The sequence below is a fragment of the Asparagus officinalis genome, chromosome 7 (assembly GCF_001876935.1).
Source record: "Asparagus officinalis chromosome 7, Aspof.V1, whole genome shotgun sequence".
NCBI lineage: Eukaryota > Viridiplantae > Streptophyta > Magnoliopsida > Asparagales > Asparagaceae > Asparagus > Asparagus officinalis.
In genome coordinates, this window is record NC_033800.1 from 14,310,051 (window position 1) to 14,332,854 (window position 22,804).

The window sequence follows — 22,804 nt, forward strand, 5'->3', positions numbered from 1 at the left end:
ATACTAAACCTAACTCTAGATACATCCATTTGTTGCCATATATCTAATTCCTATGCTGTTGTTTTCGTCAATTTTTGATTTTTTATGTAAATACCGTATAAATGGATGCTGACTTCCCATGTTTTATTAAGTTACTTTGAGCTATAATGTTCAACCGTGTTCATTTATCTATTAACACTCTTTATTTTTTGAAGTGTTTTTTTTCTTTGAGCTATAATGTTCAACCGTGTTCATTTATCTATTAACACTCTTTATTTTTTGAAGTGTTTTTTTTCGATGTTCCAGTGTACAGAGTTCACAGTTATTGCTGCAACTCCTTTTGCACCATCCTTCAACTTCGAAAGGCAATCTCCTTGATTATGGACCACTGCTCCGAGAATGTGAACATATGCTTTCCTTTCTGCGATGGTTTAGAGTCAATGATTGTGCTGAGTTTGTTGCCAATGATGGGCAAATAGTTGATGTCATGTGAACATTGCATTTACTGTGAACTTCTCCCCCTTTATTAGTTCAAATGGCTAGGAAGGATTTAGCCACGTGCTAAATTAGAATGTAATCCCTTTTACAATGGTGTATAAGCAAAAAAAGATAAATGGTATTGGTATGACATAGATTCCTTAATGGCATCAAATGGAAATTATTTTTATTATTAATTAAAAGTAATAGTTTCTACAAGTTGAGGATCTCTACAGTAGTTCTGGAATTTAACTTCTGCCATCCTATATTTGTCCTCATAAGGTTAAAGGTCTTCTGAAAGAGAAAAAGCTTGAGACTTTGATTGATCCTGAACTACAAAGCAATTATATAGAGGATGAGGTAGAGTCTCTCATTCAGATTGCCCTTCTCATTTGTATTTGTTTGGATATCTACTTGAGTTGTTCCTGTGAAAATATGATTGGTTGCAGAAAACCACCCTTGTAAATCCAGGTAAAGCGAAAAAAGAAGTTTGCAGAGTGCATTGCACAAACTTATTCAGGTAAAGCGAAAAAAATTCAGCAAGATGTGTCCAATAGGTGGAATTCTACATTTCTAATGTTGGAGAGTGTTTTGAACTTTCGTATGTTAGCAAAAGTATTTAACTGTGTAAGTATCTTAACTGTGTTTCTGCATGCAGGATTCACTGGTGGAGACTGCCAAAGAGCAAGCTAGTTCCATAAGCAATATGATTACACAGTCTACCAAGTAGAATTTTGTTCCCATTGTTTTTGCTGATATCATGTGAGAGATGAAAATTCATTGTATATGGTCTTCTGAGCTTTTTCATACACTTTATTTTTCCTTTCTGTAATGTTAGAACAACATGATTGTTCCGAACTTGTTTTTCCTACGTGAAGTAACTGACATTTTTACCCCATCATTATTGAAAATTATCGAATCGAGAATTTAAAACTGATGAGCTCTCCTCAAGTTACATTGATACTCTTTCTCTCTCTGAAGTCCACTCGTGGGGTTATTGTGGTATTTTAAGGCGAGTTGTGATGATTATTCATAGGACAGGTTTGTACGTTCGAAAAAGTTGTGCTCTATTTGAATTTCTTTTTGATGTGGCATAAGTGGCTTCTTGTGACATTGATTATCGCAATAAGCAATGTATATCATTTTGCAAGTGATGTATTCTTTGAGTTCTTTGCGCTTGGTATAGTAAAAAAAAAATACATGATTGGTAATTTTAATGCTATATTGTTCAATATGTTCATGCTATTTTGCAAAAAGCCCCCAATAGTTTAAAAAAACCCCTAAAAGTTTACAAAAATCATCCTAAAAAATTATACATATATAGCTATTATAATTAAATGGGCAAATGGGCGGCCCATTTATTAAATGGGCGGGCAAAAACCCGCCCATTTAGAAAATGTTAAATGGGCCATAAATGGGTAAATGGGCAAAACATGCCCACCCATTTATGGCCCGCCCATTTAACACCCAAACCCACCCATTTAACATCCCTAGTGATCGCTTACCAATTTCTCAATCAGTTTCCACATCAAAATTAAGATTAAACTAATGCTCTCAACATTTTGGCAACAATATAAAATTAGTAAACATACAATCGCTTTATTCTGACTACAAGAATCAGAAACCTACAATATCACCATCGCATTTTTCTAAAAAAAAATTACAAATTGTCCCGTTGCGTTCACCAAAATCCTAAGGCAGTTGAAAGTAAACCCCCAACAAATAACAGATTAATTTAAAAGTAAAATTAAATTTTTTTTTTGCAATTACCAGTTGCAACGGACGTAGTGTACCTTAATAAACCTAAAAAAATTATTCCTTTACCCAATAAGCAAACAAATTCTCGCCAAAGGTTCAAAAACAATAAATACAACCAGAGTGACCCATGTCAAAGTTTCGATTTTGGAGCAAGACTCATCAACAAAATTGAGGGAAAACGGCAAATTTTGAAAAAAGGCACGGAATTAAATGGGAAAAGAAATCAAGATGGTACCTTGTCGGTTTTCTCGGGAAGCAAGATCCCATCTGAGGTCTTTGAAGGGGGCACGATCTTCTCTATCAAAATCATGTTGAGCGCAGGAATCAAATTAGAACAAACGGACCAAAAGGAGAGGAATGAAGAACAAAAAGAGGATAGGATGAATTGAGCAGAACTAACAATTAGAGCTAGGATTTTGTGTAGCGGAGTGAAGAAGACGAAGAAACCTTCGTGATACTAACCGATGCCAAAAATCTGAGAACTAAGGAGATGATGACAGAGGCGGTAAGTTGATGATACAGACAATAATACTCATCTTTGGCATTTGATGACTTAAGATCGTGGGATAACGTTGACTTAACATCGTGGGACAACGTTGGCTGAGGAGAAGTGTAACCGATGAACCGGATGCTGGAGGGAAGGCGTAACCGACAGTAAGTTTAGGGCTTTTGATTTCTGAGGATGATAAATTCTCTGTAACGATTATAAGGGATAACTTTGGTATATTTACATTGGTTGAAGGGTAATTTGGGGTAGGAAAAGTTTTTCATGAACTCCCTCTTTTAAAGGGTAGGTAGATAGATTTCAATCACATAGACCTCACCTTAATCTAATTTATCATTAAATTCAAACTCAATAGAAAATAGCAGAGTCATCACAAAACACCAATAAGTTGCTATAAAATAATATTAATTAAGATATAGTATATCAATATGCCGACACGGCAACAAATTTGCTATATAAGAAAATTGCTTACATTTCCGTGAATCTCATTATTAGTAAACCAAGATTAAATAGTCTGATGATAAATCAAAATTTACCATTTTAATGCTCCCTCGAAATGGAAGAAATGTTACTATCATTGTTTTTAAAAAAATACAAAAAACACTTGCCCCCTTGTTTTTACTAACTTCGAGTAGGATAATCAACCAAATTCCCTTCACAATCCGAAAGCTGCCCCCTTCCTACACATTAAATCACGTGTTTTCTACGTGACATTAAATCCGGTACCTCGCTAGCTTTGCGTCAAACCAACGGCTGACGAACTTCGTTTCAGCTCGAGCGACACCCAAAAACGCACCCCTGTGGTGAACTATCCCATACAATTATGCAGTCAATTTCATGGTCATATTTTCGTGTCCTTATTTCTATCCATCACCTAATTTATTTATTTATTTTCTAATTTTCTCTTATTTGTTAAAAACTCGATCATCATCACTTATTAAAACCCCGTCTTTCGCGCCGAGTGATAAGAGGGAGAGAAAAAGATCGCAGCCTTTCTTTTTTAAAAAGAAAAAAGCTCCAATAAAAAGAGTCTAGAAATCAAGAACCTCACAGATCTCTTTTTACTGTTGCTCTCTGTTTGCCTAGGTTTTCTCAAATTCGAGAAAGATTGAGGTCAAATTCAGATCCCGATCTCAGATCTAGGGTTTCGGTTCCAGTTCAGTCTCTGAGATCTCGATCTCGCTAGGTTTCGGAGAATGAGCTCGATTGGAGCTCTGAGATCTTGCGTTTGGATGTTTTAGTGCTATATTTTGTTTGTAGCGTTGATTTAGCGATCGAGAATGGGCGAAGGCGATAGGTTCCAGCTGGGGACCGTTGGTGCCTTGAGCTTGTCGGTGGTTTCATCGGTCTCGATCGTGATCTGTAATAAGGCACTCATGAGCTCGCTTGGATTCACTTTTGGTGAGAGATCTGTGATTCCTTTTCCGTTTGACTAATTTTAGGAGTAGATTGCATTTTTTTGTTGAAATTTCGAAGTAATTAGATCGAATTAAGAATCTGGAGTCACAAATAATTATGTAATTAAAATGAATTTGTTTGTTGTGTTGCTTTGAGTAGAATGTCTCTTTCTGTATCAAAAGGATCAAAATTTGGAGATTTGTTGCTCTTGTTTTTGTCCAGTAGGATGTAGACAATTCTTGAGTGATTGTAGTGTTAATTTAGACAATTCTTGTTTTTGTCCAGTAGGATGTAGACAATTCTTGAGTGATTGTAGTGTTAATGGTGAATTATGCTTTTAAATGCGTAAAAATTTAAGTTGAAGTTTGTTATGTGAATTTAAGCTTTTTGTTCCTATTGTCTTTTGTCCTGTAGCATCTTTTTTTGGAGAATTGCTTGTAGCCATTTCAAAATACTTCAATTACTGACTTTCCTTCTGTAGAGCTCAAATTATTGTGCACGTCAGTTTTCATTTGGGAGAAAATGAACATGCCAGATGTTAGCATATGTATGTGGGTTTTCACTTTGAAGCTGCAGGGGAATTTGTGAACTTGGATATGACTTTATCATAAGATGGTTGACGAGAAGAATAATTTTGAAACTATAATTATCATTATGAATGTCGAGGATATCTCTTTCTGGAATAAAATTTGCTAGAGATCTTCAAGGGGCTTACTTTGGATTTTTTTACATAATTATTGCGGAAGAAATTTTCTTGTGAATTACACATGCAAGGATAGAATCTGTTGGGTCGATCACTTGGCATAATTGAAAATGGTATGACTTAGTTCTAGACTAGAGATGTCATTCCTGATGCCATATTCTATGAATCTGTTGATTCACGGATCATGTTAGTGGGTTTGTAGAGATTCCTGATGCCATATTCTATGAATCTGTTGATTCACGGATCATGTTAGTGGGTTTGTAGAGATTTAGATGAATTAAAATTTATAAATGTTCTGTTGATTCACGGATCATGTTAGTGGGTTTGTAGAGATTTAGATGAATTAAAATTTATAAATGTTGATGTTGAGACAGTTTGAACATATTACTAACAGAAGTAAAGAAGGAATGATCAGGTTTCAAAAGTTTAGACTGGGAATTTCTATACTTCAACTGATTGTGAAATTTTTCGAACTTTCTTTGAACTGGGTAAATGTTTTATACCTTTTGTGAGGCTGTCAATGTATTATCCTTGGAGGTGCTTTAATTACACAGTCTAAGTGGATAATCCTGTCATCATAAGGATTAGTTTGAGAAGGTCAAGAATTTGGGGAAACTCATTCTAGAGATTTTATGTGGAAAATAGGTGTCATAGCTTTAACGGATATTCCATTTACCTCCAATGATTTCGGCAATTCTGGTATAAACCAGAGTATCTGTGGCAGCTTTACGAGCCTGGGTTAACAATTATAGCTTATGACTTCTCAAAAGTGCAAGGCGTGTGTTTGCATGCTGGTACTTGTGTTGTGGTTATATGTTTTGTATGAGTGTGACTGGATGGTTTTATGTTTTCCCCAAGTTTCTGTATCTAAATGATAGATTTGAAATAGGAAAGAGGATATGTTGGAGGAGAGAATGGATAACCAAGAGACGCAGTTTTTGTATCTTAATTGAAGCAACTTCACTAAATTCGTCTAGATTCATCCAATATTTGTTATCGTATTTCTGATCAATAGCTCAATTAACTAAAAAAGTAAAAAGTTCCATCTTAAAAAGGAAGATGCATCTCATAATAGTTTGCATGTCATATATGTTACGATATGTTTTAACGAATGTATTTCTTACAAGTTCCATTTCATCTTGAATTGGTGCAAAATGATTTCCCATGATCTTCAAGGCAGGCATCAGGGCATCAGTTTCACTAGATGCATCCCTAGACTATTCATTGTCTACTTCATTCTGGTTGGATTCTGTCGTTTATTTCAGTTTTGTAACACAGTATACTACGGAATCAGTTCCATTGATGTTAAATGATCATACAGTCAATTATATCCGTCAATTATATCCGTGGTTGGATAGGGGTGAGATTGATGAGGGGCCGCTTTCTTCCCCGAATATCCAGTTCTGAGTTGAGTTGCTGAAAAGTCTGCACATATAGAAATACGTGAGAGGACGGAGACTAGTTCCCCCGTGGTTCCTCCGACGATCAAGTCAGCTCGTGACCTTGAGTGGGTAAAGTGAAAAACTGTGTGTTCTTTCGTGTGTGCAGTATCATTTGCAGATCTCTCCCAGAAGATCAGATTTGTCAACCTTTTTCATGTTAGAATAGTACATGTATTTATAGTGATACCGAAAGGGTAAAATCGTCATTGTGGCCGAGCACATGATGACGGTGAAGAAGCATGGGCTGACAGCTGCGTCAGTACTTGTTTTACATATGTTGGCTGGCAACTGACGACTGGAGGAGAGATCACCTCAGCATTAAATGGGAAGTAATCGAAGGCATGACGGTGCTGACGTGGTCCGATTAGTCATGAAGACTATCAACGCTAGAGGTATGATGGCGCCTGCCAAGCCTTAAATGCGACGCTGACACGTTGTTAGTAGGAGAGACTCGAAGCTAAAATCGTCCTCTAACTTCGTCAAGAAGTAACGTTGTAGGCTGTCTAAAAATCACAATAGATAGCTGATCCCCATCAAAACACCGATGATGGAAGTTACACTCTGACGACTTCCAGAAGGTTACAATTTGAAGACTTTCACGTAGATCGCTAAAGGTTACAATCTGACGACCTTCACGACAACTGATGGAAGCTCTAATCAAACAGCCTTCATAATCAACATCGGGAGTTACAATCTGACGACTCTCATATATCAAAGAGCTAAAGTAAAGATTACAAAATGATGATATTTGCAAAACTTCGATAGAAAGAGACTACAAATCGACGGTCTCTTCCAATCAAGACGTGGAAGTCCTCCCCGCGTACCAGCATCAAGATGCGCTACGTTCATGGCCACGAACGCAGCTCCAATCGCTGTCCAACGCAGCTCCAATCGCTGCCCAACGCGGCTCCAATCGCTGCCTAACGCGGCTCTATACCGCTGTCAGACGCAGCTCCAATCGCTGCCAGACGCAGCTCCAATCGCTGCCCAACGCGGCTCCAATCGCTGCCCAACGCGGCTCTATACAGCTGCCAGACGCAGCTTTAATCATCGCCAGACGCAGTTCCATAACACTACGAAACGCACCTTCAAACATCAAAGAACGCAGCTCCATATCGCTGCAGAACGCAGCTTTCAAATTGCTGTAAACGCAGCTCAGATCCGCTGCCAAACGCAGCTCTTAAATCGCTGCAAATGAGCTTCCAAACGCCCTGCCCAACGCAGCTCTATACCGCTGCTCAACGCAGCTCCAAGCGCTGCCCAACGCAGCTCTATATCGCTGCCAAACGCAGCTTTCATCCGCTGCAAACGTAGCTTCCAATCACTGCGTTCAAGCTTTCAGACACTGCGTTTGGACACGGAATTCATGCCAGAATGCAGGATCTGCGTTTGACTCGTTCAAACACGAGTTGAACGGTTTCAAAACCGTTTCCCACGATTTGAGGGGATCACAACTCCACTCAGGAGTGATTTAAGGGGCGGTTACATCCCATTAGCCCCACTTAGGAGCGAATTAAGGAGGTGGTTACACCCCTTAATCCCCTATAAATAATTGAAAATCAATTCAGTTGAGGGGGGGGGTCGGTTGGAACTTCTTGGCTCGTCAACAGGATCCTTAGAGCATTTCTGGAGTCTGGGAGATCTGCAACAAGAACTTCTTCATCCTTGGCTTGAGAACCGATTCTCGGTTCAAATCAACTATTTTTCAAGAGTTTCCAACTCATTCAGAGTTATCAACTCGTCCAGAGTTTCAAACTTGCCACGCAAGTTCTCCACAACGTCAAATCGTGAGGAGAAGATCATGTTCCAGTGAAACAAGACGTCGGATCGTCAACGAGAAGCAAACTCGACGCGAGCATTCGAGGGAGGCATCTCATCGCCACCGTGAAGAACCCAGAATTAAACAAAGGGGAGAATCCAGATCATTCTCTTTTCTTTTGTAATCAGGAAATCCAATTGTAACTGAGATTAAAGGAATACAAATCAATTTTCTTTCATTTCTTTTACTACAAATTTTCCACCAAACAAACGTCTTTCGAGTCGTCATCGTGAGACGTATATCTGGTCGAGTGGGCTCGCTGTGAGTCGTCTTCGACAAGAGGGTCAATTAGTACCGCCTTTCGAGTTGACATGAAGGAACGTCGACTCGACGAGTCGACTAAGTTGGAGCCTCAGTTGGTCTCGGGCCGCCAACTTGATTGGGGCATTGCATGCAAAAGCACACTCGTCCGTTGCTAGCAAAGGGTTGCACTTAGGTGATTGAAAACACCATAACAAGTTCTAGTTGACTTTGTCTTAGAAAACCATTTGCAGCCAGTCATTTTTACGTGAATTCAAATGGTTGAGTTATTTTTATTTCTTTATCACATTTGACAACCAAACTCATTTGTCTGCATATGGAGTGTGGTCTGTTTCTAGGTCTGAATAAGCTCCGTTAAATCCTTTAATTAAGTAATTGATGATTCGTTAGATGTATTTAACTTGATAATCTTTTGGATGAAAGTTTGCCTTTTGAATGTTCATTGTTACCAATTTGTCTCTGCTGTTCATATCAGCCTAAAAAGCATTCCTCGCTATTTATCCCTTTCTTGCCAAGACATGTGATTGGCTCATGTTACTTATTCTCGCTGCTATTAACCTAATCCCAATCTTCTATTTTGAATTTTGGACAGTGTCAATGATGTTATTAGAACTACTCAAGGAAAAATATGTAGTCGCAGCTGTAACTCCTCTTTGATATTTGAATCTTCTTGACCATAATCCTATCAGATAATACCTATCAGGCCTTATCTAACTGCTAAATCCAGCCAAAATTTTATGGACTCTCCAACATTTTGCAAGAAATAAACCTAGCTTTCAGATAAGCAGTCTACTAATACTTCTCTCCAGAGAACTTGTGATATCACAGTAAATTTCTGATACACGCTGATAGTCTGCAAAATATCATTAGACATTTTGTTGTTTCTATTGTGATTTATGACTTCACGGAATAGGAATTTTGGATGATATGTGTCAATATGTATACAAAATAGTTTTTTTTCCTTATCTGTTAATTTTGTTTTAAGAGCGCATTCTCACCTTCTATTTGTGTTTTGCAGCTACTACTTTGACAAGCTGGCATCTACTGGTCACATTTTGTTCGCTTCATGTGGCACTATGGATGAAATTGTTTGAGCACAAGCCTTTTGATGCAAGGGCGGTAATGGGCTTTGGCGTACTCAATGGGTGCTCCATTGGATTATTGAACTTAAGCCTGGGTTTCAACTCTGTTGGTTTTTATCAGGTGCTTTTCTTATTGGTTTAGTATCATCTTTCAAATCGTCATCACAAAATATATGGTATATCAAATTATCTTATCTTCAACTGGTAGCTTGAGACAATTATTTTTGAATACGTTGCTACAGATTTCTATCTGTTTGATATGATAAAAATGTCAGCTGCATCCCATATTCATTTGTTTACTTATTTTGAAATATGTTATGCGTGAAAACCTACACCAAATTATTTAAAAGTGTATCAAGCTTGCTGTGGATCGAGCATGGATAATAAGTAGAGATTGAGGATGACCTCAGTCTCAAATCGATATTCTCATCCACTTGACTTAACATCCATAATATGATTCCTTGAAGTTTGAGAATATATTTTGTGATTCAATCATATAGATTAATGCTAAATCCTGATCCAAACATCTTTTGGCTAAATCCTGATCTAAAAAGCTAATTTGTGATAATGAGGACTTCCATTATGCAATGGATTCCAAAGGGTCCGTTTACCGGACACTTTCTAGGACACTCCTATCTAGATAAAGTGGTGATAGTTTATTGCATTGAAACCTAGAGTACCATTTGGCATTTAGACGATACTATTTTTTTATTAGTAGGATACTCGTCTGTTACTTATCACATACACTTGTCCAGCAAGCCTCAGAAAAAGCAGTTTAACTGCACAAGTGTACTGCTTCCATGTCCTTTCCTGGTAACTTGAGGCTCAGACATGCCTCGTAAGCTGCAGTGAATCTAGACCAATAGAGGGTTTTGGGTGATGATATTGGAAGCTGCATAAGCCTCCAATAAATGGATTATATGGCAAAGAGCCAAGGGAGAAAGCACTCCTACATTAACATGCTAAAGTTTCATCTGAATGGATTATGCAAGTAACAATATGACTTAGATTTTTTGGTAGCACAGTGCAAGTATTTGTCAAATATCTATAAATCAAGTAGGGCGGGGTGAAGTATTTTATCTGCTCCTGCTTTCTAACTTTAGTTTTCCATGCTAGATGACAAAACTGGCCATTATTCCTTGCACTGTTTTATTGGAGACTCTCTTCTTCAAGAAGGCATTCAGGTTTGCCTTTTCACATGTTTGTAGATACTAGTTATTTTTTCTTTTCTTCTTTTATTTCCAATTTCATAAAGTTTATTGTGTTGATTAATCTCTAAATGACAATAGAAGCCTACATGTTACACATTTCTTGGTCTCACAGTATTCTTTTCATTTATAATAATGCTTTACTGGAAATACTGAATTGATATCTTTTGCTACCGGACATTGCTAAAACCAACGTCCCTTAGTTTTTAGTGAATCCAATTATATTATATATTATATGTTGAAAGTGAACATGCATCCATAGAGTAATGCACTTCTGATACGTCTTTTCCATGTGGTCAAAATGATTTCGATAATGAATTGAATTTCATTTGAGACCAACTTAAATCTACTTATTGAGCAACCCATGCATATAATCGTTAAAGCTACAATATTGCCTATAAGACATATCAAGCATAATATCTGTATGGGTTTTTACTATTGGGAGCATAGCAATACTATCCTCCTACTACTATTAGCATTACTTCACAAATGTCGTCTTGCAGGGGTCAATTGCTTACAGATTTTTGAATACACCTTCTCATAAAATTCCTAAACAAATAACTGGAATCTTTGAAATAAAACTAGACACCAAAAAGGGAAAAGAAGAATAAGTTTTCATTTCTTTTTAAAAGTTGATGTTTTTAGATAGGCCAACTAATTCAAATTTATATTGCTGTTTGAGGATTACGTCAGATGATAAAGGCTTGGTTTTTTTTTGGGTGGGGGGAGGGGTTGAGGGGAGTCCTAAGTTCAAGTTCATCAGCTTCTGCTTGGTCCTTGACCTTTGGGGATATGACATTGTTTTATACTTGATATCTTGAACTGCAAATACCACTGCACAACCTTCACTGAACTGAGGTATGCATCTCGAAGGCTTCACGTCGATGCCTGTATTGTTTTGTAACTGTGTTTCTGCTTTCTTTTTACTTGGCAACAATTCTACTCAATATATCAAATCAAGTTCGGGTTTTTTTTCCCCTGCATGAGACTCTTGCCTTAACAGTTCTATCACTGGTTTTCCTCCAACATTCAGATGTTTTGCTATGTCAATCTTGTGCATGCCAATGATATAGTATCCAAAGCTGAGTGATAACCCTTGATATGACAGCTAGCACCTTAGTTCTTCTGCACTCCCTTTTTTAAATGTAAACTGAAATCTCAGTAATACATGTCAGTGGTTTGCTCCGCAACAGTATTAAAGATAATGCTTGATAGTACCCCTTGATATACAATAAATCCTCCTTTCCTCTTGGTCTTTTATAGTATGGAGGCTAAAATCTTATTAGCATCATAGAATGGCTGATAAATTATCCAAATGGACAAAGTGTAGGAGTGAATATCTAATCTCATAGGTTTCCACAAATATTTTAGGCCAAAAAGGCTTATATTATGACAAGTAAGACATTTTGCTCAAAAGAAATTGATATCTTCCGAGATACATGCCAGCCTCCCTATTGACAAATACTACTTCAGTTATAAATTATATACTATTTTCTGTTATTGTCTAGGTTCATGACAAACGAATACATATGCGAACGTGACTTAAATACACGTATGTGCAGGGAAGAAAAACGTATATGCACAAGTGTCCTCCTGTCTGGTTTTGAAGAATTGCAATGTCTGACACATTGGATCCGTTTCAGTATATGACATGTGTGTAAGCTACATTCAGGAGATGATATCTCCGATTAGGAGTTGCAGTTAAGCTGATTCGATGGTAACAAGTTAAGTTCACAAATCAATTGTAGGAATGCATGAAAATACACTCTCAAAATAGTGCTATTATCAGAACCAATCTTTCTACTTTAAATCTTCTGATTATTGGTCTACAGGCATCCGTTCCTATTCGTAAAAACACCACCATTTTTAGATTATCATGTGACGCCCTAGCCAACTCCATCTCCGTTGCAGCCATACCAATTGCAGGTTGAATAGTTTTTTTTTGGGGTGTGTAATTACTTCTTTAGAATCTTTCTACAATGGTGATATTTAGCTAGGAAAAAAGATTACTTTAATGAGGTGGCTTTTCTCAAACCTTTACGTAGTAGAACTCAGTAAGCCCTACTTGAAATGGAAAGATGGCATATTGTGGACAGCATCAGTCACCTAGGATGTCCCCTCTAGTGACACGAGGCAGGGAGATGGTTCACATCAAATATAGAGAATGGGGGAATATAGTTACGGTAGTTAGCAAATAGCATCAATTTGAGAACATGATATGGAAAATTGAGTGAGATGGTGAGCATGTTTGTACAGAGATTGGTGGCTGTAATTGTTAGTACGAGCATGAAACTGATATTCAATCTGGGAGTAGGCCAATGTAAAATCTAATTTATTAGCATAATCCCATACTAATTAATGTTGTTTGATATGGTGTTGTTGAAATGGATGTGACATTGAAGATCTGTTTGCCCTATTAGTTAGATCTCAAAACCAGGGAAAATGGATAACATTACACAATCAAGATAACTTCCTAAACAGATCATCTCCTGCAAGTTGCAGAACGTGATAGTATATGTTTTTTTCCATTCCCCATATGCTGTAACCTTGTGGTGTGATTGATAACCTATGTCACTCTAAATTCCCCATTAAATTTCTAGTATGATATCTCATCTTTTGAAAATGTATTGTAGTGATTTATTTGTTTGTGTCACCGCATATGTCAAATACAGAGCACGCAGAAATGAGACTTTTCTTGTTTGTGCCTTTCTACAGCATCATCTTTTTCTGGAATAGTTTTACTGTTCCTTTGGGCTTAACTAGCAGGGTTTCTGCCTTACAGAATGTGACTTATGTGATATTGCATTCCTTATCTAAAGCATCTGTGGAATTGATTTTTTGTTTTTGTTTTTGTTTTGTTTTTTGTTTCAGTTTCTTACAATTCATCATGTGTCTTGTTTGGTTCCATTTATTTGGAGGTTTTTTCCCTTCAAAAATTCATCTGCAGATGAGAAACTTAGAAACTGGTTCCTTTAGACCTGGTGTACAAAGAATCCGTATTAACTAGAGACTGAGTGGATCATTTGTCACCGGGAAATTTTTTGTTGGCTATAAGTGGAGTCAATGAAGTTTTTCACCATCTTAAATTTTAGATCAAATTGTATAATTCATTCTGATCATGCATCTCTACTGCCACAGCCATCATGAGTTTACTGCATACTTCTTGGTTGTTTTAAATGCATAACTTGGCATGATTAACATCAAATTATCTTTATTGCAGTAGGCGAATCCAGCTCTCACTTTCCATCCTTCTTCTGGGTGTTGGCATTGCAACTGTGACAGATCTGCAACTCAATGTTCTTGGATCTGTCTTGTCTCTGCTTGCTGTTCTTACGACTTGCATTGCTCAAATTGTATCCTTCAATGACATATTTTACTGGAGTTCTGCATTCTTCGCAGTTTTTACTTCTAATATGTTTCTTTAACTGAGACTTTTGCACTTCTAATATGTTTCTTTAACTGAGACTTTTGCATGGAATACATTGCACAGTTCCACATTCTTCACATTAGGGCATATTTCAGATTAGTGGAATATATGCTCATCTTTGTTCAAAGTTATGTGTGTTTTCTACTTAAGAAGCATGAATCATATTGACAGGTTTAGATGCACTTCCGACTTTCTAAGAATGAGGTGGTTACCCACTCCTTTTTTTTAACTAACAGAATCCTAAACCTCAATTCATACCTTATAGCTGCCAATGTGGACAGGGTTTAGAGAACTCATTAGTTCCCATACTAATACACATTTATGACCATCGTATCTTGCTCAGAACTGCAGAATATATCCATATCACCTACCTGATTATTGGTCACCTATTTAAATGCAACGAGTGGAAGTCCTCTGAAACCTTGTTTTCAAGAGGAAAAGCAATGCAGTGCATTATCCAGCGACACTCATGGCAGCTGTCTTCTTCCAACTGTTTGGAGAAAAAACCTTTGCTAGTCTGCATCTATATATCATCGCTAACTTCTCTTGCTTTTCCTCTCATAGGAACCTTGTTCCATAGTTCCTCTCCTGGACTTAATATCAGCCATCTCTTGTGAAGCCTCCGAATATATCCATCTTAAATATATGGTCATTGGTTATTTACTTTTGTACTCTTAAAATCTCATAGAATCTTGTTGTAATTGGGCGGATACTGCAGTGGACAATAGTATGTGCACTTCTTGCCAGCTGTTGTTTGTTTAAGCTGTTATAGAAAAACATTTGCTAGTGTTAGATTTCTTCTTAAACTGGCTCTCTATTCCCACAATCAGGCAGAGAAGGGAGCAAGGATGGCCTTGTGCTGTGGTGGACATTTTGAATTGTCTTTATGCCTGGATTTTTCTCATTTTACCCTGTACGTTCTAATTTTTACCACTTTCCAGGAAGCATTCATGAATAAAAAATACTTTTTGTGGAAAGTTGCAATGCTTATTTATAGATATTTTTAGAGTAAGATAAATCTACAATGGAATTAGCACATGCAACTTTTCTATCTCATAGTTATGATTCAGATAGCTAAGATGTCTCCTTTTGTATCTCCATGTTTAAGACCTTAATCAGTATCTCTCAGATGACCAATACCATACAGAAGAAGTTTAAGGTTTCTTCGACTCAACTCCTGTATCAGTCTAGCCCCTATCAGGCATTGACTCTCTTCATTGTTGGTCCGTTTCTTGATGGACTACTTACAAATCAAAATGTTTTTGCTTTCAATTACACCCCTCAAGTTCTGGTAATAAACAAAACCATGGGAAGAATTTACTATTTTATTTTGCGGCTCGATAGTTTCTTATCGTTATTTTCAATTCATTGCAGGTGTTCATTGTGCTATCCTGTCTAATATCAGTCTCTGTCAACTTCAGTACATTTCTTGTAATCGGAAAGACATCACCTGTGACCTACCAAGTCTTAGGTCATTTGAAAACTTGCCTGGTCCTGGCTTTTGGCTATGTTCTACTTCACGATCCATTTAGCTGGAGAAATATATTTGGCATTCTTGTTGCTGTAGTCGGAATGATTTTATATTCATACTTCTGCACAACTGAGAGCCAGCAGAAAGCTAGTGAAGCATCGGCTCAGCTGCCACAGGTACCGCCGACAAATATTTTATGGACTCCGTATCACTTTTCATATTCTAGTACTCTCAAGCTCCCAATTCAAAAAGGATTTGACATTCTTATAACCCTTTTAGTATATTAGAGCTTTTAATTGAAGAAGATTTTGACATTCTTATAGATACCTTCCTGCTACATTTAATTGCTATTGTTAGATTCTCCTTTGGCATAATTTTGAATCTTGCCAATATGCCTGCAGAAGTAGTTAATATCAACCATCGGCATGCATGATATTTAAGCTTTCAAAACTTGTAAAAAAATATGGTGATCATAGTATGGTTACTTAAATATAATTGATTTCTCATTTTAGGACTAAACTATTCTGTTATGGCCTTAGTGATTTAGAGCAATGTGTTTGAATAGTCTTCAGATAGATCAAAGATCCTTCAGGTTGTACATGCATTCTGAGGCCAGAGCCCGAATATGTAGATATGTACGTTATAAGTTGTTTCATTTTCCTATTTTCCTTTGGCATTCTTTATCTCTGATGCGATAGTTAATTATATCGCATCAGATGTAGATGCGTCATTAAAGTGCACGGTAAATGTGATTTTTTAAAGTGAGTTATCAGAGGGTAATATGCATAATGGATGAAATAGCTATGTACAGATTATACATGTCTATTGTTGATGGTCGGGATCAAACAGTAAATCGGATCCGGGATGAGATCGGTTTTGATCCGGAACTGGATCGGTTCCTCCTGGGACCTCGCTAGGACGAGGTAGAGGAGATTGATGAAGGGGCCGCTTTCTTCTCTGACTTTATGTCTGGTTCTTGAATGAGGGGCTGAAAAGTCCACGCTGCACAGACAAAAAGAACCCGTGAGAGAGCGGGGACCGGTTCCCCGTGGTTCCTCCGACAGTCAAGTTAGTGAAACCTTAGTGGGGAAGGGGAAAGTCAGGAACCAATATGGTTCTTGAGGTGGCAATGTGCCGTTACAGAGGATCTGTGTTCCTTTATGTAGATGAAGAACTGTGTGTTCTTTTCCTTTCTTAGAGAGAGAGCGGGGAAGTGAGCCAACCTTAGATCGAGCTTGGCCTTAGAGAGAGACCTCTATTGAGCTGGCCTCTTTTTTGAGGTTAGGAGTCCACCTGTACATATCTTTGTCATAGGAATAAATGGGTCACTTCTAGCTAAGCATAAGGAGGCGGTTGTGAAGTGCGGGCTAAGAGCCGAGTCATCCATCGCTTTACAGGTATCGGCTGACGACCGGAGGGGAAGTCACTTTGGCACGGGAGAGGTCTCCACATTTTTCGAAAAGTGTTGAGAGCGTGGCAGAAGGCACGCTGGCTGGCTGAGTCATCCCTCGCTTTACAGGTGACGGCTGGCGATTGGAGGGGAAGTCACTTTGGCACATGAGAGGGCGTCTCCGTATTTTTCGAAAAGTGATTGAGGGCGTGACAGGAGGCACGTGGGCAGCTGACAAGTCATGAAGATCATCAGATTAGAATCTGGATAAGACTTGTCTGAGGTGGACTGTGATGCTAACATATACTATGGGGGAGAGGCTTGAGGCGGAGGTCGAGTCCTCAACTTAGTCGACAACAGGAAATGTCCATCAAGTCGTCTTCGTGAGTTGCCAAGTGGTCGAGTGTCCTTGGTGGGTGGTCTTCGACAATATGGTCGGCTGACCCCGCCTTTCGTGTCGGGCTGAAGGAATGCTGACTTGATGAGTCGGCGGGGTCAAGACCTCTGTTGGGCTTGGGCCACTAAGTTGATTGAGACCGGTTTGCCAGGGCTATAGTTGTATCATTTTGCTAATACCCGTACATTGGGTGAGTAAACACCATAACATCTATGTCCTGCATTTTCAAGATTGATTTTGCTTTGTTATATCGCCTTTGCATATCTCTCAAGTCTCCTACGTATTAGGTGGGAGCACATTAATGAAACCCAAAGTACACTAAGCAAAGACAAATACCTTGTTACATGGTGATGATTTTACCTCATCTACGCAAGAAGCAACCCGCAGACCCGAGTACAGTCTATAGTCAAGAAATGGATGCAAGTTTTAATTTGGAAGTGGTCCGTGTCTATTCATAAGAGAGGGTGAAGCGAAACTGTTACGTCTAACCAGTGATCTTTTATGTGTTTTTGGAAATCCACTTATACATGCTTGTAGTAATAGCTTTATTTTAGGTATTCTGTCATTTCTATCCCGAGGATGAAGTTATAACATTATGACTGATGCCTTTTCATTCCCTTGCACATAGGCCTGCTCATTTTTAGTTGGATGCTTGAATCATGTCAACCATTTCAATGACGCCTTTTTTCAAAAGATTTTCTAAGTGTATTTTAATAAAGCCATCTGGGAAAGTAATGCTTCTGAATGAGGAACTGATCGTGTTTTCTCTCCCAGGTGAAAGAAACCGAATCTGATCCGCTACTTAATATGGAAAAGGAAACAACTACAGCTGCCAATAGTGTTGCCCCACAGGCCTTGGCTTGGAGCTCCAACAAAGATCTGAGTGTATGAAATCTTACCGTTTCTTCTGAAATCAAATATCAAGTTCTTCAGCAGGTTCACTCTATCAGCTCAAAAGGAACTTTTTGAAGACAGCCCATGCATTCTCTCAACTACCATTCTCTTGCGAACCCCAATTCAAAGTATCAGAAAGTTAAATACGTATTTTTCTTCCCATTTTAAGCTGGTGATTTGATAATGTGATTAGCAACTGTATTCATATAACACTAGAGAATTAGCCCTCAAAATTCTATCAGAAAGCAAAGGTTTTGACCTCTTATTTTGTTTTATTCTTCTAGAATAGTATTATAATCTGCATACTCTATTCTTGATAAGACCTGTATATATACTGTAATTGCATAGTCAGCGTTATTTATTTTGTAGGGACTATGTATCCATTTATACATTATTACACTTCTCACCATTAGGCCCCATAACATTTCTCCCTCCCTCTCGCTCTCATACTCTACTATAAAAAAACTTCCTGCGATTGCAGGACCCTTAAATGTCATCCAAGAAGTCTTTCCTCCAGATCATCACTCTCCTCTACAGCCGTTCCCGTGAGCTCCTCAGCCCTCTCTGCCTGAACCACCCAGTTAGTGTGGCAAACTATACACAACATGAGACCAGCACAAGTGACCTGGGCTGCAACAAGCCCAAGCCAAAGCCCAAAAAAGCCGAACCCCATCTGAAAGCCTGCCAGCACTGCAACCGGTAGCCCAATAATATAAAATGCACCAAAGTTAATATTCGCTCCCACAGTCGGCCTAGCACTCCCTCTCAAAACCCCACAGCCTGCTGTTTGTGTGCAATTTCCAAGCTCGCAAAATCCGATGAGTGGCAAAACTGCGGATGTCAGTGCCAAAGTTTTTGGATCGCTTGTGAACATTTTCCCCCAAATATTTTTAACAGAAAGAGTGAAGGCATAGGCCATGAGCCCACAGGCAATAGCAACTGCAAGGCCGACAATGGTTGCTCTCCGGGCCTGGGCCGGTCGATTGGCTCCAAGCTCATGACCGACACGGGTAGATAAGCCCATACTTAGTGAATATGGAATCACATACAGTAGGCCTGTAGTCTGAATCAAAATGCCTGTAGCCGCAACGGTTGACTCTGGATCTGCTAAAAGCCCACATAAGAGTAAAATTACCTCATACCACCACCATTCGAGACAAACTGAAATAGCACTGGGGACCGCGAAAGCGATGAGTGGGCCCCACCCATATAGACAAGCTAATGAGGCTCCGGCCCATGGCTTTAAAGCTATATTAGAGAAAATAAGATAAACCAACAGGCCCAAATCAATGCTGATGGTGTTCCAAGATGAAGCTAGAGCTACTCCTTTCACCCCAAGGCCCATGTAAGTTACCAGCACGTAGTTAATGGGTATGTGAAGCAAAATTGCAATTGTGGCCGATAGAGTGAGAGGTTTTGTGAGGCCTTGAGTTCTTAAAAATATCCTCACTGGATGTAAGCAGGCTTGGCCCATTAGATCAGGTAAGGAGAAGACTACGTACTCTTGAGCCACTGTTAAGATTTCTGCTTCTTGGCCCAAATGGGTAAGTATGGGCCTCATTTTGATCCACAAAAGCGAAATGGGTATTGTCACTAACAACAGGAGCAAGAGTGTTTTTTGAAAGGTGAGGCTAAGGATGCTCAATTTCTTTGCTCCGAAGGCTTGGCCACAAATGGGCTCCATGCCCATGGATAGGCCTCTAAGCACGGAGTAGCCGGTGATGTTGGCGAAGGCGATGGCGAGGGACCCACCGGCCAGTTGGACGTGGCCCAAATGGCCCAAGAAGAACATGGAGATCAAGGACCGGGAGTATAGCAGGAAGCTTGAGATTATTATGGGCCAAACAATGCGGCCCAGAAGTAGTAGCTCCATGCCAATCTGCAATGAAAGAATAACACGTGATGTTAAGGTACATGAACTTTTAACGTTTAGTCGCACTTACGGGTGATATGTACTCTTCTATACTTAAAAAAGTATGATTCAAATATTACTGTTTATACTATAGTAAATTACTATACTACGAATGGTAAAATTTTGGGTCCTCCTTTAAGTATAGTGGAGTAAATTTACTGTTTATGCTACAGTACTTTATGTTATTATGAATGATATCCTTCTAAGTATAGAGCAGTGTATATGTTTTCTAATTTTAAACATATAATAATCAAATCAAATGTGTTAAGCCTTAGAGGGAGGGGGTCTAAAACGCAATGCTTAAAAAAAACAGAGGGTCATGCTTTGCACGGGACGCACACTACTACGTTTCTAAGAAGCAATAACAAAGGTAAAGGAAACACATAGGAAACAAACCATGTTCGAAAGCTTCCCTCGTTATTTCCTCTTCCAATGCTGCGCTGTTGAGCAGAAAGTATCTCAAAAAAAAACAATGTGGGCTTAGCAGATGGGCCAGTATAATCCCCTTTCTAACAACCTCTTTGAAAGCATTTGGTGAAGTGCTAACTTATAATGAGTTTTGAAGTTTCTCGTCATCAAAGAACACGCAGTATGAGGGAATTAGCGGCCAATGTTCCACCTTGGGCTTCCAACTTTCAAATCTTAAATCCGCATTGAGGTTTTACCTTTTTCAATTACAAATATCTGTCATTTGAGAAGGCATATCTTATCCTGTACTCATCCATACAAAAACATTGAAATTCCCAAGGTACTCCTTTATTTTTCCTTGTATATATATATGGATAGAAAACATATCGTCCATGCATGTGGATTATTCTTATAGAATTCGTATTTGCCATATGCATGACAAATGAGCATAAATTAGAAAGGATTCAAACTTCTCTATGCTATTGAGAACTCACCCCTTTCGATTACGGACAACTGTAACCTAAGAACGCAAATTATATTAGAAATCCCGCATGCAAGCAAGTTGTTCTGCTCCGTACAAATACATGAAAATTTCTAAATTGCGCCTCTATTTAATTTGCTTTGTGTGGATAGAAACATCACGCGTGCGTGTAGAACGTTCTTGTCAATTCATATTGATATAAATGAGTATAATTTATCTTGATTAAAAATATGTGACAAATGTGTTTTTCGAAAAAAAAATATGATAGTTATATGAGAATGATCTGTAATCATCCAAAATATTAAAGAACTATTATGATTAAAAATGATATTTCAAAAATTATGACCACTTATATTAGTGACATTGCGGCCGGTTAGCGCTTGACCTATTAAATTAATCCACCAAGCCATCGTTTTCTAGTCTACCTTTTTTTTAAAAATCAACTAATGAATGATGCGATTGTTAAAGCAAATGAGACAGGCTAAGGCGTTGTTTAATCTTGGCCAACATTTGTGTGTAGATCTTGGCCTTTTGGCGGCCAATTCAAATGTTTATCATAAGCTACCTATAAAGCAGACTTAGGTCTAGATTGTTGCATGCATGAAAAGCACTTAAAACTCTCTTTATCTTGATTCAAATCGAATAGTGGAGAGCAACCGAATCCAATCCCTCTCTCTTCTTTGGTGGCTTCTCTATCTTGATTGCGTCTAACTCACCATCAAACTTATCTTAGAAACTTTTCTTTCTTTCTAATTATATAATAATAATAATAATAATTATTATTATTATTATTATTATTAAGCTTTCTTATACAAATTAGAACCGTATACGGTTTCACTACAAACAAAACTGTTCCCAATACTACAAAATTGAGGAAAATGTTGTCGTTGGAACTAAATCCTAAACGAGGAGGATGAAAACAAGAACATTAAATTTTAGAAAAAGTCTACATATTCATTTATGAGAATGGCCATTTGAGATCAGTGTATGTGTAGGATTTTTGTACTAATGCTATGTATGTAGGTTTAAGTATTATTAGTGTAAAGGTTAGAGACCAAAATTACAGCAAGCCCACCAAAATTTGGCTCCTACTGTCAAAATCTTGACCCTTATTTGGACTCCTGTCACTCAATCGTATTTGTCACCCATTTTTAAACTTTCCTTCTAACTATTTACCACCTTTGTTTTCTTTTATAAGTAAACTTCATTAATATTACCATCTTTAATCACAAGGATCACATATATAATATCCCAGATCAACACAAACTTAGAAACAAAGAAAGGAGAAAAGATTACAATCTCAATTTCCTTTTTTTTTCTTTCCCCATTCTCTAGGGAAATAGATTATATATCTTTCTTTTTTCCTCAATGCATGAACAAAAAACGAAGAGAAACAAATAAAAAGTGGGTAAAAGCCATTAAATCATTATTACCTCATTAATCACGCAACCATTACCCTTAACAGTCTCCTCTCCTTCATTATTCCCCTCAGAGAGAGCTGGTTGGTTAGAGATCTTGGTAGTGCACATGGTGAGAGCTTAGCTAGCATAAGATTGGATTAAAAAAATAATAAGCGAATGAGAGCAAATAACAAATAGTACTCTTAAACAAATGACATTGATAGTTAAAAATTATTAAAAAATAAATTGAAATTAAGTGAGAGTTTGGAGAACAAACCTTGGTGCTCTTGAAGCAGTCCTTTCTCTTGCTACCTCTGAGGTATTAGGGGGGACGAGAGCTTTGGAAACGAGAGAGAGAGAGAGAGAGAGAGAGAGAGAGAGAGAGAGAGAAG

General features: G+C 38.1%; 2 protein-coding genes and 1 long non-coding RNA gene across 3 annotated transcripts; 2 read left to right on the forward strand and 1 right to left on the reverse strand.

The window, feature by feature from the left end:
- On the forward strand, window positions 899–1,393 carry LOC109850756. The gene is made up of 2 exons (XR_002249534.1): window positions 899–976; window positions 1,115–1,393. It is a non-coding gene; the product is annotated as an uncharacterized LOC109850756 (long non-coding RNA).
- On the forward strand, window positions 3,659–18,480 carry LOC109848677 (uncharacterized membrane protein At1g06890-like). Its single transcript, XM_020418303.1, has 7 exons — window positions 3,659–4,120; window positions 9,361–9,545; window positions 10,541–10,608; window positions 13,853–13,985; window positions 15,189–15,350; window positions 15,434–15,706; window positions 18,092–18,480. Exons 1-7 carry the CDS (start codon window positions 4,000–4,002, stop codon window positions 18,206–18,208), a joined length of 1,059 nt encoding a protein of 352 aa, XP_020273892.1. The 5' UTR covers window positions 3,659–3,999; the 3' UTR covers window positions 18,209–18,480.
- On the reverse strand, window positions 18,705–22,541 carry LOC109846711 (protein DETOXIFICATION 53-like). Its single transcript, XM_020415956.1, has 2 exons — window positions 22,446–22,541; window positions 18,705–20,090 (listed from the first exon to the last, which is right to left on the reverse strand). Exons 1-2 carry the CDS (start codon window positions 22,539–22,541, stop codon window positions 18,705–18,707), a joined length of 1,482 nt encoding a protein of 493 aa, XP_020271545.1.

Bases quoted from the DNA above. Each gene is read 5' to 3' on its own strand.
- LOC109848677 (XM_020418303.1), top strand. From the start codon at position 4,000: ATGGGCGAAGGCGATAGGTTCCAGCTGGGGACCGTTGGTGCCTTGAGC. The intron at 10,609-13,852 runs GTTTGCCTTTTC...TCTTTATTGCAG, and splicing joins TTCTTCAAGAAGGCATTCAG to TAGGCGAATCCAGCTCTCAC. The intron at 15,351-15,433 runs GTAATAAACAAA...AATTCATTGCAG, and splicing joins ATTACACCCCTCAAGTTCTG to GTGTTCATTGTGCTATCCTG.
- LOC109846711 (XM_020415956.1), bottom strand. From the start codon at position 22,541: ATGTGCACTACCAAGATCTCTAACCAACCAGCTCTCTCTGAGGGGAAT. The intron at 20,091-22,445 runs GTAATAATGATT...CTTTCATTGCAG, and splicing joins ATGGTTGCGTGATTAATGAG to ATTGGCATGGAGCTACTACT.